Source organism: Gopherus evgoodei, chromosome 20 (genome assembly GCF_007399415.2).
Source record: "Gopherus evgoodei ecotype Sinaloan lineage chromosome 20, rGopEvg1_v1.p, whole genome shotgun sequence".
In the NCBI taxonomy this organism is placed as follows: Eukaryota; Metazoa; Chordata; order Testudines; family Testudinidae; genus Gopherus; species Gopherus evgoodei.
Window position 1 is genome coordinate 19,548,369 of NC_044341.1, and position 19,450 is coordinate 19,567,818.

Genomic DNA, 19,450 nt, shown 5'->3' on the forward strand with positions numbered 1-19,450 from the left:
CTCAGTTCAGGTACTTGAACTTGGACCATGCAGGGCCCACAACCAGGGGCGGCTCCAGGCACCAACACGCCAAGCGAGGGCGGCAGGCAGGTTGCCTTCGGCAGAATGCCTGCGGAGCGTCTGCTGGTCCCGCAGCTTCGGCGGACCTCCCGCAGGCTGCTGCCAAATTCGCGGGACCAGGGACCTCCCGCAGGCAAGCCACCGAAGGCAACCTGCCTACCGTGCTTGGGGCGGCAAAATATCTAGAGCCGCCCCTGCCCACAACAGTGTGAGTTGCAGCTGCAGGGAAAGTCTTACTCAACCTCAGGTTGCAGCATGCCCACAGCAGATGGGATCTTTGGGGAACTTAGTAGCATGTACAAATTACTATATCTTTCAAAGGCTTACAACTTGGCCAAAATTGGACAGATTTTCACAGAGACAGTAGAAGGCACATCTTGGCAACACTCTTCGTCATCTCGGCTCAACTTCTTGATTCAAAGTAATTGTGTCTTTGCAGCTCAGCTGTCCAGTTAACTCCCAGGCAAAGCGCTGACACTATGTTTAACAGATTTGCTAACATACGCAACACCACCTTTTCAAATAATGTGTTTGCTCTTAATTTTTTTTCCCCCCGGACTGAGCAGAGAGACTTTAATTAGGGACCTATTCTCTTGAAGCTGGGAAGTGCAAATATCTTATTTATTCCGCCACATTTCATTTTAAACAATGGAAGGTCCACCTCATTATCTCCCCTCCACACACACTCAAAAATGGCTTAAAAGATTTTGCTCAAACTCTCTCCCTTCCCCCCAACCCCAAATTCTTATATTCAAGTTGACACCAAGCATTCAAGATTTCAGCCCAAACAGTGAATTCAATAAATAGTAACAAGTGGGGTTACAGTGGCAACAGTTTTGCAACCTTGATTACAAATGTTCACTATTAGCACAGTTGTTACTACATTGAAAAAAAAAGACTTTTTAATCAAAGTAGTAGGATCATAAAGGGTCAGGTCACTAGACGCTAGAGGATTTTGCCCTGCTTCGCCAGCCCTCCTTTTCTACATTAGTTTTCACTCTATTAGAACAGTCATTTTATTCCTTCGCATCAGAAGAGTACAGCGTCACAGTGCATAGGGCAGCTGAAGGGAAAACTTTAGATTTAAAGTTGAGGCATATGAGGATCTAGCGCACTCAAACCTTTTTTGCATGGCTGAACATATGTATAAGCCCATACTGATAGACTGTATATAATGCATATGTGTATCTGTAGCAATAAGATTAAATGCACTTTCATACTGCAGCCTGAAGTCTTTATATTTTAGTTTTTCTTAAAAACTCTATGACTTTAGCATTAGCCAAATTGATGTGGAAATGCACTTGATAGAAACTTCACACATTAATAGGGGCTATGATTACTAACCTCTTTAATAGAGTCTTCATTAGGCAGCATAGAGCACAAACATGTGATGTAGGCTTGGCGAAAAGATGATGATACATTTGAAATTTCTGGAGAATCTGCACAGAATTTTGACAAGAAAGTAGCTTGCGGAATGCAGTTTGACTTCATCAAGTGTTTTACTCGCATCTGCAGAAAGGAAGGCCCTTCTCGTGTAACCAATTTATTGGCTAGGAAAATGAAAAAAAATCTTTGAGAATATACCAAATTTACAGTTGGCACTTAGTTCTCATTGCATTCACACCACTTGGATTTTGTAAGAAACAGGCTGAGGTCTGGTCAATGTTTAGACAAGAGATATGAAACACTTGTTCAGTACAAATGGACAGTAATGAATAAGCAATGGTGTTTTCATACAAATTAGCACACTAGCACTGCACCTGTGTAGCGATAAGGGAATGCTATGCTACAAAAGTAGTGCTAGTATATTAGTACGGGACGGTAGCCTCTTTGGCTCAATACACAGCACAGCACAGCATTAGGAGACACTGACAGCGATGGCACTACTCAGATCCTATAGTACTTTTCATATAAGTAGAAATATTAAAGTTGACCAGGACAACCAGGGTAAAAATCTAGTAACTGGGTTTTGTCTACCTACACTTTTTCCTGTACTTTAAGTTGGGTAAGTTTAATATATTTTATTTCTACAGCATCTATCCACGACTAGAAAATTAAGTATCTCAAACAATACACTAAACACTACATGTTCAGCCAAAATAAAAGCAGGTTTTATGAAATGTGTCTAAAATCTAGTTATAACACTACCAAAACATTACAAAATATAGAAGTCCTTTTCTGACATTAATTCTGTGGCACTCTGAAAGGAGGAAAGCACTACTTGACTTCCAACAGGAATTAATTCATAGAAGTTCTATGGCCTGTGTTACACAGGAGGTAAACTGGATGATCACAGTGGTCCCTTCTGCTCTATGAATCTACGAAAAGCATTCTAAATACACAGGAGTCCTGTATTCAGATTCGAGCCCAACCCAATTTTAAAAACCCCAAAATAACATGGTTTCAGTGGCACAGGTGACTACGCAGAGACCCCACCTAAGTACTATCCCACACAACACCCTGGTACATACTTGGATGGCTAGCCTGAGCCCTGGCCTCCATCGCTGCAGCCATATTGCTATTTTTAGTGTGCTTGCTCAAGCAAAGCTTGCAGTCTGTCTATCCACGTTCCCAGCTGCAGTGCAGACACACCCATTGGTGCCTGAGCTAAGATTCCCTAAAAAGGGGGTTGTCTTCAATTCATTTGTGATCATTTATGTTCCATGAATAGTACTAATACCCATTGTTTGCATCGCTGAGTTCTTCCCAGAACGGGTGACCAACTCATAATGCTCCCAACATATACTACGGTTCAGCAGAACGGTGATACTTATTAGGCACCTAAAAGATCTGATGTTCAAAGATGTCAAGCAGATGAAGCTCTCATTAACTTCAGTAAGGTTTGTTGGCATTCAGAACTTCTGAAAATCATGTCACTTATTTAAATCCTATCTATGGATTAAGAGCCTCCACTTTTAGACATCCAAGTTTGAACTACATCTGCAGTACTGACCAATTCCCTTCCTTCAGCGGCTAGTCTTCCACATGAAGGACCTGAAGGAGGAGGGCCTATTGCATTATTTGGTCCATGGGCAATATGTTTGAGACCCCTGTGCTAAAGAAAGCACTCCAAGAAATTGTAGAAAAGAAGGTAGGAAGTGTAGCTGAGCAGAGGGAACATATATTAAACTCTCCAGGTACTAGTAAGCAACCTTTTCTTCCTCCTTTGAGAAGTGCATCTGTAAACCACCTGCCTTGGGAATGTCGAAATTAGTAACTGATTACAGGAAGACAGAAAAGAAGGGCTTCAATTAAACTGATTTCTCTATCACTCTCATCCATATCATGTATCATATCATGGTGTCAAATATAGACTAGCGCTGTGTAAAAGTAAGACTGAACCTTGCCTACCCTAGAGAACTAAACTGATGACAGCACTAGTGTAAAGTACCCCGTAGCAGGGCAGTCACCCCACTCTGGCTCAGAAAGAGTTAAATGCCAGCCCTCAGAGAGGGCTGGGGCTGAGCGCCAATCAGGAAGAGATAGGAGGCAGCTAATCACAGCTGGCCAAGCCATTATAAAAGAGAGCAGATCAGAAGGAGTAGTCAGTCTCTCTTCAGCCTTGGAGAGAGATGGACCTGGGTACCTGAAAGAGCAACAGGTACCTTGGACAGCACAGTGCTGGGGCAGGGCAGGAGGAGCTGGAGAAGCTCCAGCCTGGCAAACCCCAGGCAGAGGCCTTGCTGTCAGGGCCAAAGGAGATACTAGGGCTGTGGGGAAGCAGCAAGGGAAGGAAGAGGTAGTGGTCCAACCCCCTTGGCCAATGATTAGTGGCCACTTCAGACTGCAGCTTGCCCTTGAGGGAAGAGACTAGATGAAGACTGGCAGTGGGTCACTGAGACAAGGTGGGATTTGGGTTCCCTAGGGAGGGGAGGATGCCAAATGTGTGGGGACACTGCTGCAGGGTAGTACCCAGGAGAAGGGGCACCACAGGCTGGTGAGGGACGCGGGGCCTGAAGTACAGTGGTGGAGATTGACTAGGAAGCAGGTACCAGTAGGGAAAGACTGGCCAGCAGAAGGTGCTCCAAGGCTGGGGTGACTGCAAGCCCTGGCAGCACTCTGCCCCCCACCCAAACCCTCAGGGTATTTTTAGTGTAAGTCAGGAATAGGTCACAGGTTTCCATGAATTTTTGTTTATTGCCAGTGACCTGACTTTTACTAAAAATACCTGTGACAGAATCTTAATCTTAATAATGCAACACTCATGCACCTCCCCCTTCACTGCCTCTGCACACAGATGGGTGCTGTACTTGCAGATAAGATGCTGCAGATGGATACCACTACCTAGCTGAGGCCTTTATATGCCACTGAAATGAGTGCCTCACATTTGGACAACCAATTCATCCCTGGTCTTGCAGAGGGCTGGAGTGCTAGGGGAAAGCTGTTACGAAACTCAACTGCTATTGTCCTGACTGATGCCATATCAGGCAGGAAGTTCAGGTACGAGAGAAGGGTAGGAAATGATGGGTCAAACCACCAGTCAATTTTATTTCTACCTTCTTAGGGCTTGTCTACATCAGAAAGTTGCAGCGCTGGTGAGGGAGTTACAGCGCTGCAACTTTGAGAGTGTCCACATCTGCAGGGCATCACCAGCGCTGCAACTCCCTCTTTGCAGCGCTGGCCGTACTCCCGTTTTGTCTCGGGTGTAGAGGATCCAGCGCTGGTGATCCAGCGCTGGTAATGCAATGTAGACACTCACCAGCGCTTTTCTTGACCTCCGTGGAAGGAGGAAGCGTCTGGTAATCAAGCTGGTTTCCTTTCCCGGTTTGCCCTCTCGGTCCCGGAGCCAGCCAGCAAACCGCAGGGAAGGAGACCTGCTTGCTCGGGGTTCCGGGACCGAGAGAGCAAACCGGGAACGCCGCGGTTTGCTCTCTCGGTCCCGGAGCCAGCCAGCAAACCGCGGGGAAGGAGACCTGCTTGCTCGGGGTTCCGGGACCGAGAGAGCAAACCGGGAACGCCGCGGTTTGCTCTCTCGGTCCCGGAGCCAGCCAGCAAACCGCGGGGAAGGAGACCTGCTTGCTCGGGGTTCCGGGACCGAGAGAGCAAACCGGGAACGCCGCGGTTTGCTCTCTCGGTCCCGGAGCCAGCCAGCAAACCGCGGGGAAGGAGACCTGCTTGCTCGGGGTTCCGGGACCGAGAGAGCAAACCGGGAAAGGAAACCAGCTTCGCCGCGGTTTGCTCTCTCGGTCCCGGAACCCCGAGCAAGCAGGTCTCCTTCCCCGCGGTTTGCTGGCTGGCTCCGGGACCGAGAGAGCAAACCGCGGCGTTCCCGGTTTGCTCTCTCGGTCCCGGAACCCCGAGCAAGCAGGTCTCCTTCCCTGCGGTTTGCTGGCTGGCTCCGGGACCGAGAGAGCAAACCGCGGCGAAGCTGGTTTCCTTTCCCGGTTTGCTCTCTCGGTCCCGGAACCCCCCTTGAAGCCGCCCAACAGCGCTGCAGTGTGGCCACATCTAACACCACTTGCAGCGCTGGTTGCTGTAAGTGTGGCCACTCTGCAGCGCTGGCCCTATACAGCTGTACTAATACAGCTGTAACAACCAGCGCTGCAAAATTTTAGATGTAGACATGGCCTTACTCTGAACTTTTCCAGCTGAAACTATATCCCCCATTTGCTCCTCCCCCTCATTTCTGAAGTCTACCTGCAAGATTTCCTTGTCATAACTCCAAAGAGGTCCTGTTTTGCCATCCATTGCTCAAAATGCCCATCCTACCTGTGATGATTTGTGGAATCTGCCTGCACAGCTTATAAACTCTGTTTTTAATACTGGGGGATCTTTTGATATGGGGTTCTTTATCTTATCTGTTGACTCTTTACTCCACAATGGATTGAAATGGTACATGACAATAGAAGGTTGATAAATCAGGATAGTCATCTACTGAACTGACATCCTAGACAAAAGACTAGCTTCTACTCTGTAGAATTGGTTTGTCAGGGAAAGGTTGCCTGGCAATAAAGTCACCTGGTAAGACTCTAGGTCATCACTGAGGCTGATCAGGAGTCACTTGACAGAGGAGACTGCAAAGTTACAAAGAAATGGAGTGGCTTTATTAGTGTGTGTTTTTGGCCATTTTTTCCAATCAGTATAAGATATGGAAAGCTACTGCAGAAGCAGGAAGAGGTCAGGGACATAGATGATATCCCAAGGACTCTCAAGGGAAAGGTAATCTAGAGTGAGGGGCTGTGTGTTCTGGATGTTTGTTTTTCTACATCTCTGCCCTCTGTGTATTTCTCGTGCTTAAGTAAAGAGCAATACCGTGTTAGATGTCTATGCAAAGTGACTATTATATGCTATATACACACACACACACACACACACATACACACACACAGAGAGAGAGAGAGAGAGAGAGAGAGAGAGAGAGAGACAGCGCGCATATAATGATGGTCCCTTGAAAAGGTAAACCAGAAGGCTCACACCAAGTGAGATTCTGGGAGAAGGTCTGTTTAAACTACAGGAGTGTCTGAGGTGTCAACATTGAGCTCAGAGACTAGGCTGCTGGGTCAGATGGTTACAGCTCTCAAGAGAGGGTCCTAGACAAAAAAAGTGTGCTAGGGACCCCAAGACAGTGAGCAGTGACTGGACTCTGTTCAAGCAGCAAAGAGTCCTGTGGCACCTTATAAGACTAATAGACATATTGGAAAATGAGCTTTCATGGGTGAATACCTACTTCGTCGGATGCATGCGACAAAGGGGTATTCACCCACGAATAAGGTGCCATAGGACTCTGCTGCTTTTACAGATCCAGACTAACATGGCTACCCCTCTGATTCATAGATTCATAGACTCTAGGACTGGAAGGGACCTCGAGAGGTCATAGAGTCCAGTCTCCTGCCCTCATGGCAGGACCAAATACTGTCTAGACCATCCCTGATAGCCATTTATCTAACCTACTCTTAAATATCTCCAGAGATGGAGATTCCACAACCTCCCTAGGCAATTTATTCCAGTGTTTAACTACCTCGACAGTTAGGAACTTTTTCCTAATGTCCAACCTAAATCTCCTTTGCTGCAGTTTAAGCCCATTGCTTTTTGTTCTATCATTAGAGGCTAAGGTGAACAAGTTTTCTCCCTCCTCTTGATGACACCCTTTTAGATACCTGAAAACTGCTATCATGTCCCCTCTGTCTTCTTTTCCAAACTAAATAAACCCAATTCTTTCAGCCTTCCTTCATAGGTCATGTTCTCAAGACATTTAATCATTCTTATTGCTCTTCTCTGGACCCTCTCCAAACTTCTCCACATCTTTCTTGAAATGCGGTGCCCAGAACTGGACACAATAATCCAGTTGAGGCCTAACCAGCGCAGACTAGAGCGGAAGAATGACTTCTCGTGTCTTGTTAACACACATGCATTAACACACACCTGTTAATGCATCCCAGAATCACGTTTGCTTTTTTGGCAACAGTATCACACTGTTGACTCATATTTAGCTTGTGTTCCACTTTGACCCCTAGATACTGGACTCTGTTCAGGCTCCTGTGTACTTAGAACACCCGGAATTCGGCCTTTGGGTCCCATCAACAATCTGATGGGCTGCTGACAGGGAGAGACCAACCACATCTATGACACACTCTGCCTTTCAACTGTGACCTTCATTTTGGGCTCAACTAACTGGTAAATTCAACCATATTCCCTATTCACATCTCTGTACATGTCCACAAACAGATTCTCTCTGCTCTCCCTCTTTCTGTACAATGTTCCACCACCATGGATTAAGTCTGCCCATCTGCCCCTCTCCCCCTGGTCAAATGTAGAGCATCAGTTATCACTACAGTAACAAAAACATGTTAGTGCTAATAAACATAGCAAAGCCTCAGCCATCATCTGGAATCCCAAGGGATGTGATCAAATTAATTAAGTTCAGTTTCAAATTCTACTGGCTGCTAAAGTGGGCTACTTTACTGGTGGATTAAGAATGGTAAGAACATGACATCTCAGTCATAACATGGAGCATAAAGACAGGTGGGGGATGGGCATTGACCAGTGACTGTTCTCTGCTCAAAGATTGCGGGGGAGGGGGGGGGGGAATGGCAAGGTGACAGTGAGGAGGAATTTTGCCAGTTCTGCTAATTTTTATATGATATAGCCCTTCTGATCCACCAACACCGCTAAAACTCTTGTCCAAACCCATCATCTCCTCACATTTCAGCTACTGCAACACCCTCTTTTCCAGCCTGACAAACCCAGTCTTGCCCTGTTCATATCCATTCAGAATGCTGCTGCAAAGATCATTTTCCAAGGCCCTCATTTTGACCATGTCATTCCTCTCCTTGAATGCCTTCGTCATTCTCTTCTGTGTCAAACATAAGCTGCTTGTCTTCACTTTCAAGTACAGTCCCTACCCTACCCATCATCTCTTGTTCACTATCAGGTTTTTGATGCTCGTCTCCAATTGGCCTGTGATGCCAGCCTCCACAGCCCACTTACGTTTTCAAACAAGTACCTCTGTGCTTTCTCTCCTGCTGTCCCATATGCTTGGGAGGTATCCCTCAAACATCTGCAAAGCTACCTCACCCTTTAAATCCCTATCAAAACTCTTCTTTGCCATGATGCTTAGAACGATTAGGCTTCTTGTGTTCATAGACTACTGCCTATCATGCTGACCAATATTGCCTCACTGTCTCCTTTTACTCCCACCATATGTCTGCTGTCTTTTGTCTTGTAATTAGATTATAAGTTCCTTTGGGCACAGACCATCTTTTCGTTTTGTGTTGGCAGAGTACCTAGCACAATGGGGCTGTGGCCCATGACTAGGGCTCCTAGGCACAATGGATAATATAAATAAGTAATTTTGCACTCTTAATACCTTCATTGAAGGGGTGAGGTTGTTAATTTTTAATAAAGAATTCCTTTAGTCAAATGTGTGTGCATCTAATTTAAATAGGTATCAAAACCAAACAAAAACCAGGTCTGACTAAAACATCCTTCCACTCTTAAGAATTCAGCTTTCATTCTTTTGCCTCTTGCAATATCAGGAGGCTTACAGTCTAGGTATGATCTAATTTCTAATGGAAAAAAGCAAATTACTTTCAGGCCTTGTTTGTACATCTTCAAACAGTGTTTCTCAATCTTTTTGATACCAGGGAATGGCTTGCTGCCTTCCTAAACTGTATCAGGTAGATCAGGAACTGGCGCCGGTCCATAGACTGGTCATTGAGAAACACTGTCCTAAGGGAGCAAACAAGCACATGTATGAAGAGGAGATTCCTCACCTTGTGCTGTAACTGAGGTTCTTTGAGATGAGTGTCTCTGTGGGTGTTCCACTTTAGGTAGTTGATCACCCTGAGCCTTTAGTTGGAGAATTTCAACAGCAGTACCTGGCTGTGCTGCACTGCACATGTGCTCTCCCAATCTCACGCCTGTCCTGATAGCTGATTAGTGCTGTACAGTCGCCCCCAACTCAGTTCCTTCTCTACCACAGAGGACTAATTAGAACTCTGAAGTAAGGAGGAGGATGGGGCACCCACAGGGGGACACATCTTGAAGAACCTCACTTATTGCATAAGGTGAGTAACCCTCTTCGAGTGATGTCCCTGTGGATGCTCCACTTTAGGTGACTGAAGAGCAGTGCTCCTCAGGTGTAAGGAGGAGTTCACAGTTAATTCTGAATGGACAATAGGACCATGTGTTCCAGCTGAATGTCAGCTGCTGAGACCTAGTCGATGACAGAGTGTTGTATTAATGTGTTGGGTGATATCCAAGTAGCTGCTTTGCATATGTCATTAACAAGCACATCATTCAAGAAGGCAACTGATGTGCGTACAGCTCTTGTAGGGTGTGTTCTGACCCATTAAGGAGGTTGTAGCCCATGTTGATGGTAGCTGAGCTGGATGCAGCCCGAAATCCATTTGGAAAGTCTCTGCTTAGAGATGGGTTTGCCTTTGGAGCTTTCTGTTGTGGAGGGGAACAGATTAGAAGAAGTTTTTCTGAATGGCTTGGTCCTCTCTAGATAAAAGACTAATGCCCTTCTGACATCCAATATATGGAATGTTGCCTCTTGCCTGTCCTTATGAGGCTTAAGAAAGAATGTGGGAAGATGGATGGGTTGGTTAAGGTGGAATGAAGGGAATTTAGGCAAGAACTTAGGATGGGGTCTCAGAGTAACTTTATTCTTTAAAAAGAATTGTATATGATGGGACTGCCATAGGGGCCTCTATTTCTCCGACATGCCTCGCTGACATTATGGCTACTAGAAAGGCTACTTTAATGGAAAGATGTAGTAGTGAACATGTAGCCAGAGGTTTGAATGGAGCAGTTAGAGTTCAAAGCACTAGGGTGGGGTCCCATGGAGAAGTTGGAGCTCTGAGTTGAGGTTACAAATGCCCTGCAGGAATCTTTTAGTAGTTGGGTGTGCAAAGACTGAAAAGCCATCCACCTTGTGGTGGAAGGTTGTACCTGTGGACAAGTATACTCATAATGAACTCATTGAGACCCCTGATTTCTTAAGGTAAAGTGTGTAGTCCACAACTACGGGCAGGGTCAAATTTGTGGCTTCAATCTGTTTGTTTAGGCACCACGTGTGGAAACTCTTCCTTTTGTGGAGGTATGTCTAGCGATTAGTTGGCTGTCTACTGTTTAGCAAGATATCCTTAACTTCTTCGGAGCAGACCATCTCCTCGCCTTGGAACCACTGAGGAGCCAGGCTCTCAGACGGAGCATCTCTAGGTCCGGGTGCAGAGTTTGGCCTGCATCCTGAGAGGAGATTTGGAGAAAGTGGAAGGACTTGCGGCGGGCATACTGGCATCTGTTATAAAGTATGGATACCATGTTTGCTGGGCCACGCTGGAGCTATCAGGATAACTTTAGCTTGATCAGATCTGATCTAGTGTATGAATCTAGGCAGTAGTGGGATGGGAGGGAAGGCATACAGGAGAGGCGAGTCCCTTCGGATGGGAAAAGCATCTCCTCTGGATTTTGGTCCCAGACCCGCTCTGGAGCAAAAACACTGGACATCTGCTGTTTCAGCTCATGGCAAATAGGTCTATCGGGGGAACTCCCATCATTGAAATATGCTCTGGATCACGGAGATGTTTATTTCCCCCTTGTGGTCGTGTGAGAACTTGTAGCTTAGGGTATCCATTGTGATGTTCTCAGATCTCGGTAGGTAGGTGGCTGATACGTTGATGTTGCATTGGATGCACCACCTCTACAACTTTATGGCCTCTGTGCATAGGGAGTGTGATCTCATTCCTTCCTGTTTATGTGGAACATGCAGACCACATTGTCCTTCATGATCTGTATGGTTCTGTTTTTGATTAGAGGCCTGAAGTGCACCCTGGCATTGCGAACTGCTCACAGTTCCAGAATGTTGATTCCAAAGGAGACCTGCCCTGTACTGTGAGGCTAAGTGGTCACCCCATCCCAGTAGGGAGGTGTTCACTGTAATTATCATTTGGGGGTGGGGGCGGGGGAAGGGATCCGCTGGAAGTGGAGTCCTGCGCACACATTGTGCAGGTGGATAGACCATTGTAACGAGTCCTTGACCTTCACTGACATGCTTGTTCAGTCTGTGTTTGTGTGAGATGTACACAGTCCTGAGCCAAGCTTGCAGGCAGCATGAGTAGTCTGGCTTGATTTACAATGTATGTGATCGCCATCATGTGATCTAGGAGACAAAGGCAGGTCCTGGCGGATACCAGTGGACTGTGTATTATGGTATCAATCAAGTTTGTCAGGGTGACAAATCTCTGAGGCAGCAGTGATGCTTTCGCCTCTATACAGTTTAGGTGGACCCTAATAAAGGAAGATGTCTATGTGTGGAGTACGCCCAAGAGACTGTGCTGAGATTTGGTAACCTCTTGAAGAGGGATTTGAAGTGTGTCAGCTGTTCTTTTGAACAGTTCCTGAAACTGTCTGAAATCATCTCTGTGGTAGGGAGCAGAGGCATGGTGGTCTTGTCAGGTGAGAAAGATGAGTTAGTTGCGGAATAACCTCCTGGTATAACTCCAGCTCTGTTTCCTCAAAGGTTTGTTCCCAGGAGATGTCAGGTGGTGCTACTGGCTTTGGTGAGGAGTGTCTAGAAATTTCCCTGCTGCTTGATAGCTTGGGAAAATTTTGCCTGTATACTGCCCACAGGTCCCAGACTGACCATTGTGGTGGGAAAGGCACAGGTGGGGATCCCCATACCACCCATGTATGACTGGTCTAGGATAATGTCTAGCGTGCTCTTGTGGCTCAGATCTGATACTGGTCCGCAGGGGCAAGGAATGCTGAAATGAATAACGTTCCCCCTGTCACTGCATCTGTGCTTTCAGCATCGTGCACACCACCTGCTGCATCTGACCCTTCCCCCACCACCATCCCCTCCAGTGATAGTACCAAGGAGAGGAAACCCAGATTCCAAGCTCACTGTCAGGTCCTTAGGTGCAAGGAACTGCTGTAGTCTCAATAATGGAGGAGGCACTTGCATTTGTTGCAGTGCCGAGAATTGCTGAGGCACCAGAAGTAGTGCAGCACCATGGGGATAGGTGCTGATGTTGACTGCACCAAGGACTAATGAGGCTTTGGTGATGATGCATCAGTGATGTGTGGCAGAGCCAGAAGGCGATGCCAGTGACTTAGAAACTGCAGAGGCACTCGGTACCGAGGATTTTCTTGTTGCTGCCAGTGCATAGTGGAAAGGGCAGTCTTTTCTTCCTTCTTGGAACCTGCCCACTTATTGTGGCTTCAGTCCCTGCTCACTCAAAGGTACTTTGCTGCAGTGTGGTCCAGTCGGTACCTATGCAGTACAGCGAGCTGGGGAACGCTTCTTCTTAGATGCAGGTTTGATAGGAGGAGAGGAAGCTCTCCTCTTTGCAGGTCTTTTAGGAGACAGGTTCCTTCCACATGAAGCTGAAGAGGGGGAACTATTAGAAGCTGCCACCTTCAGTAACTGATCACCAGAAGTTTGCATTCCTGGGTCTGAGGCAGGCTTAAATTTGAGGTCCCTTGCTTTCTTCGTATGGGCCTTCAGATGATGACAATGAGTGCACTTCTGGGGTACATGTGTTTCCCCCAGGCACCTGATGCATTATGACTGTCCATCAAAGATAGGAATTGCCTCATGGCAGGAGATGCAATGTTTAAATCTAGAGATCCTGGCATTTCAAAGGGAATATCCCATTACAGGGTGAAGTTATAAAGAAAAATAGAAAGTCCTAATCAACTAATCTATTATATACAAAAACTGCTAACAAGAATTCCTGAGGTAAAGCAAGTGAAGACACTGGTGGAGCTCTGACTTGGACAAAGGGGCAGTTGAGAAGGAACTGAGTGTGTGGGGGGGGGGGGAGAGGAGGGAGAGGAGGGAGGGAGAAACACAACTGCACAGCACTAATCAGCTACCATGACAGGTGCAAGACAGGGAGAGTGCATGTGCAGCCCAGACCGGTACTGCTGTTGAAATTCTCCAACTAGAGGCAGAGAGTGCTCAATCACCTAAAGTGAAGCACCCACAGGGACATCACTTGAAACACTTATTTTTATCATTTTCAAGTAACCTTTGAAATTCTCTTCATTTGCAACAGACGCATTGGTCAGAAGTGGCGAAGAGTTAAGCACGTCAACCTACTGAAAAGTTTTGGGAAAGGAGAGAAAATTCCACATTAGCAGGAGAAGAATGAAACATTTCTCTGGCAGATTTTTTAAATGGTGGTTCTTTTAAGATGCTCAAATTTACAATGTCAGAAATGGCCTGGGGCTGAGATACATTATTAAAGATGATTAATGGACAGAGTACCAGTGAGAAAGTTTCATGATAAATGCAGTTTAATATGTGGCTAGCATCATACAGCTCCAACTGAAATACCGCCAAATTATGTAATAATGAGCAGCTCAAATCAGGACTGACAGGTATCTGTCCCCAACCGAAGGGTACCAACAGTTTACTGAACTCCATATGTTATAAATCAGAATCTCAGTTCTTACCTTCTTCTGCTTCTACTGGCTGTTGTGATAGAATTTTAAGAAGAACTGGATTTTTCCACACGCCTTCCCTAGTAATGTCAACCAATATTTGGAGATTATTATTCCCAAATTCCAGTAAAGCATCATGTGAATCCTATAAAACAAACAAAAACACAAACCCAAAATCCATTAAGAGAATTTTAAGTAAGAAAGATTAAATATTGAATCTAACTTCAGAAAGACAAACCACCAGCAATATCGTTTTGGCATTATACCACCAGAAAATGTATTTAACACCTTTCAATTACATTATGGTCATTCCTGAATGCTTCATTTCTATTGTGCTGTGTTGGGACACTACAATGCTGCTCGTTAGCAAGCTGGTCCTAAATTCTGCAGCTAAGTCTTCAGGTTTCTACAGCATTCTGCCAGCTTCAGTTAGAGATTTTTATTGAATTAAATGAAAAAGACATGTCCCTATAGTAGACCCTAGACTATTCATTTTTATATTAAATATGTTTACACCATTTCCTCATTTTCTGCGTGCCTCAAATTTTCCTAGTTTCAATACAACTAAACAGAATTTGTCAGAGGAAAAGATGGAGGTTTTGGCAGATGATTAGGGATAGATGGGGCTTTTAGTACCAGATAAAATATGGGGTGTGGCTTGGGAATTGTAAGATAAGGATATTAACTTGACCATTTTATGAGAAACAATGCAGATAGCTCAAACTGTCATCTTTCAGAGTTAACACTCCAGTTAGATGAGTAGGGCCAGTTCACAACCTCAGAGAGAATAGCTATTTACCTTGTAGTAATCATGGTTCTTTGAGATGCTGAAGACACTGTAGATCCCACTATAGGAGTGCATGTGCCTTGTGCACAGGAGAGTCATGCACTCAGCTTTCTCACACTCCCATGCCAGAGCATAAAGGGCATGAGATCATAACCTTCCCTCAGTTCCCTCCCAATTCAAAGTTCGTGTTAGTTGAGGACTCCTAAAGCATGGACAGAGGTGGGATTATGGGATTCACAGATTACAACAACATGAAGCAGCACAGTTATTGTAGAATAAGTAACCACCCTCTTTTTGTATGTGTCGGTGTGGATCACTCCCATGATAGGTGACTGGCATGCAATACCACTTCTGGATGGTGGGATGAGGCATATCAGCTGCATCAGTCAAACGTGGATCATAGCGCTACTCTCCAAAACCTGGCATCTGTTCAGGCAACTAAGTCCAATGCATAATGCCTGACAAAAAGTTAGTGTTGCGCTCCATGTCACTGACTTGCAATGCAAATTGGAGATCTCTCAGGCAGGTGGAGGATGAGCTCTAGTAGAGTAAGTCTTGATATTCGGTGGGAGAGGTACAGAGCCAACTGGTAACAATGAGATACATTGCATTAGGTAGTTAGATATTCTTTGTGATGTGATGGCCTGGCCTTTGAAGCTAGAAATAACTGTGGGGGAGGGGGAGGGGAGAATCTGAACTGTCGCTGTAGTAAGAAGACACACCAGATGTTCTCCCAGGATTAAAAACTTTTATCCAGATGAAGAGTGGGTTTTTGGAAGAAGACAGGCAGGTTAACTATTCACACAAAATTCTGAGACCACCTGAAGGACCATCTTAGAGGGAGGTTTCAGCACCACATTGTCCCTATGAAACATCATGAGTGCTTGGCGTGCTTGGCATTCACCATAAGTGCTTGGCACTCACTCTCTCTTCTGGCCAAAGTGATACCATCCAGGAACACCACGAAGGTACTGGAAGACAGGCTGGAGTACTTCAGAGGCAGCAAATACTCGAGGATCTTCCGAATCCAAGCCTGCACAGGTTCCACACTACAATGAGCCCCCCATATTGAGAACCTCTTCCATTTAGACAAATAAGTCCTTCTGGTGGATATAGTCATCCTCTCTATCAGGATCTCTTGGACTTGCCTATAGCAATCCCCGTCCATGGTATTTAACTAGCCAACACCCTGGATGTTACAGGGACTTCAAACGTGAATGGACTATCTGACTGTGGTGCTCTGAAATCAGATCCGGGCTGCCTGGGAGTTGAATGGATATCTGTGGCAAGACTATCAACCAAAACTGCTTTACCCAGTAGCATACTGTGACAGATGAGATACCTTGGAAGTGTGGAAACTTCAAAAGACTATTATAGTGAGATGTGCCAAATGCTAAGGGCCCTAGGATTAGTCAAACTTGTGTCTATAATGCTATATGTATCTTTGTGAGCTTGGGTCTGCGTTCTGTCTCCTCTAGGGGGAGAGTTACCAAACTTTTGCCAGGAACTAAAAATCAATGGAGTTAAATAACTGCAAATTCATGATCAGGTAAACACTCCAGAGAAATTTGGGTCAGTTACATATACTGGTTCAGACCATGTTCAAGAGGCCAAGGAGACAAAGAATGGCATCTGGTACAATGGGTTGGCATGAACTGACTTATGAACCTCATTTTGATTTAAAAATTGTTGTGATTGTAGCTAACAGGGTAAAACCCTGCCCAGAAGAGTTTGAAGAACTGGATCTTGCCAAGGTCTTTAAATGGAAAATAAGAGACACCAGCTAAGCTTATCAGGAATATCAAAACAATATAATTTTATGATGTTTTATCTGTAATGCTTCTGTCCTAAAATCAACGTATACTATGCTTTGTGAAAGCTGGCTGGTCACTAGTGGATACTGTCATTGTCCCTTCAGCAACCTGAGAGATACAGCAAATTTTAGGGGGACTGCAAGCCTAAATCCCCAGTCTGGAGGATGAGGAATTTGGATCCCTGCCCACAAAAAGATGACAGCTGGAGACCTGAGATCTAAAGGGGCACTTTTAGGTCTTGGGGGCCAGAGATGCCATTAACCTCACAACTATGATAGGAGTATGAGAATGACTGTGGCCTCGTCCCTTTTGATTCTGGATGTCACCCTAGGGATCAGGCAAATGTGTGGAAGGGCATGAAGGAGGCCTGGTTTCCACAGCAAAAGGAAGGTGTGTGTTGACGATGCCAGGCTCATGACCCCACTGGAACAAAAGTTTTGGCATTTGGTGGAGAGCCTGTCTTCACAGGAAGCCATTCCCCCACACCCAATGATGGACTATCCGCTCTGTGATGGATCTCTGCAGAGAGGACTCATGATAGGGCCTGGTGAAATACATCCTAGAATACTCAAGGAGCTGACTGAGGAGATTTCGGAGCCATCAGCAACTACGTTTGAAAACTCATGGAAGATGGGAAAGATTCCAGAAGACTGGAGGAGGGCAAATATAATGCCAATCTATAAAAAAGGGAAAAAAGGACAAACTGGAGAATTATAGACCAGTCATCTTGACTTCAGTATCTGGAAAGATAATGGAGCAAATAATTAAACAATCAATCAATTTGCAAACACCTAGAAGATAATGTGATAAGTAATTAACAGCATGGATTTGTCAAGAAGAAATCATGTCAAATCAACCTAATAGCCTTCTTTGAAATGATAACAAGCCTTGTCGATAGGGAGGAGGGGAGGAAGCAGTAGATGTGAAGTATCTTGACTTTAGTAAGGCTTTGGCACTGACTCATCTGATCTTCTCATAAACAAGCTAGGGAAATGAAACCTAGATGGAGAAGGTAGGTGCATTACTGATTGGAAAACCATTCCCAGAGAGCAGTTATCAGTGGTTCACAGTCATGCTGAAAAGACATAACGAGTGGGGTCCCATGGGGATTGGTCCTGGGTCTGATTCTGTTCAATATCTTCATGGATTTAGATAATAGTATAGAGCAGTTGTGCACAAACATTTCCATTGGCACCCCTCTTACCATTCATGGAATTTGTCAACCCCTCGCCACCCCCGCCCACTACTCGTAATGTGAAGTAGCCCCCTTCGCGTTGCTGCTGGCAGCAGCACTGCCTTCAGAGCTGGGCGGCTGGAGAGCGGCTGCTGCTGGCTGGGGTGTTCACATTGTTTGTGGCATGGGAGGACTATTTTTTAATCCTGCTCCAGTCCTGCCCCAAAATATCCACTCTATTTTTATCCTGCTCCCACTATTATGGCAGAGGGTCCTGTGGGACCGATGGAATCCTAGTTTCTTCCCACCACCCCCTGAGAACCTCATGTGCCCCCCAGGAGGGCACTCCCCCACCCCCCGTCTGTGCACCACTGGCACTGAGGGTACACTTACAAAGTTTGCAGATATCAAGCTGAGAGGGGTTGCAAGTGCTTTGGAGGATAGGATTAAAATTCAAAATGATCTTGACAAACTGGAGAAATCGTCTGAAGTAAATAGGATGAAATTCAATCAAACGCAAAGTACTCAAAAAAAAAATCCGATCTTGTGCTTATGAGATATATGTGCCCCTACAGCACAATCCGTGCTGCCACATACTCAAAGGCTATCTGCAGACTCAGGCACACAGCACTACATCAGTTCACATTTTTAAGCTTTGTCTTGCAATCTATCAACCTATTAACCTTAAACATGGAGGAACTACATCCTCAACCTAAAGTACAACTTTTTTTACTCTGCAGTTTACAATAAATATTGGGAAACCTTCTTGTCAGACCATGAAATCCTTCAATCTATTTTTCAGCAAGCAGGTAAGTTATGTCCCTCTAGTGACTAGAGTACACAAGTGAGACTCCTACTGCCCATTACTCTGAAATTTAGTTAGTTTTTGCTTTTCTAGAATTTTGCATTTCTTCTAGATTGCACAATAAACCACTGTTGTTCTCAGCACTAGTGATCAGTGTTATAATGCACATTTTAACATTGCAGGGCTACATTTAGCATCTTCTCACTAACCACCACTACTCAACATTTGTAAATAAAGCATTTATTCTCAGTAGATTTTGTGTAAAACCCTGTTTTACAAAGTGGCCTTAGAATACTTGAAGCAAAATAAGTTGTTATCCACCTGGAAAATCCTAGTTGTCACATAGCCCAATCCCACCCACTCCATTCAAACCAATGTTGCTGAAATCACTCTCATCTTGGAATTCCTCCACTGACTTTCCCAGTTCTGACATAACTCCCACAAATTCAAGGCCATGTACAACTATGCCCTAGCCTACATCCTGGACTTACTGCATCTCCACATCCCTAGCCAACGATGCCAGCCTTGCAGTTTAGTTCACTCACTTCTGTCTATGCCTTTTTCCATGATGCTCACATGCATAAGGCTGCACCTGCAATTCCTGCTCTCCATGACACCACCCTCTCACTCATGTCCCACCTATAAACTCACTTATTCTGTTATACATATACAAATTCATATATTCTAAGGCCAGAAAGGACCACTGTGATTTTCTAATCTGACCTCCTGTATTACACAGGCCACAGGACTTCCCTGAATTAATTCCTGTTTAAAATAGAGCTTATCTTTTAGAAATCCATCCAATCTGGATTTAACGGTTTCTAGTGATGGAGACTCCACCTGGGGTGGCTCCAGGCACCAGCAGACCAAGCGTGAGCCTGCAGTGGCAAGCCGCGGCAGTCAGGCTGCCTTTGGTG

At 45.3% G+C, this 19,450-nt stretch overlaps 1 protein-coding gene across 5 annotated transcripts in view; it reads right to left on the reverse strand.

The window, feature by feature from the left end:
• Positions 1-19,450, reverse strand: part of RLF (rearranged L-myc fusion) — a 107,832-nt gene that overhangs the window by 50,926 nt on the left and 37,456 nt on the right. For 3 of the 5 annotated variants that reach the window (XM_030538718.1, XM_030538719.1, XM_030538721.1), the window contains 2 exons: positions 13,966-14,098; positions 1,405-1,610 (listed from right to left, as the gene is read on the reverse strand). In XM_030538718.1, the coding sequence (XP_030394578.1) occupies positions 1,405-1,610; positions 13,966-14,098 (339 nt within the window). Of the gene's footprint in view, positions 1-1,404; positions 1,611-9,087; positions 9,229-13,965; positions 14,099-19,450 lie in introns of those variants that run through there. The other 2 variants (XM_030538720.1, XM_030538722.1) reach the window with 2 other exon arrangements.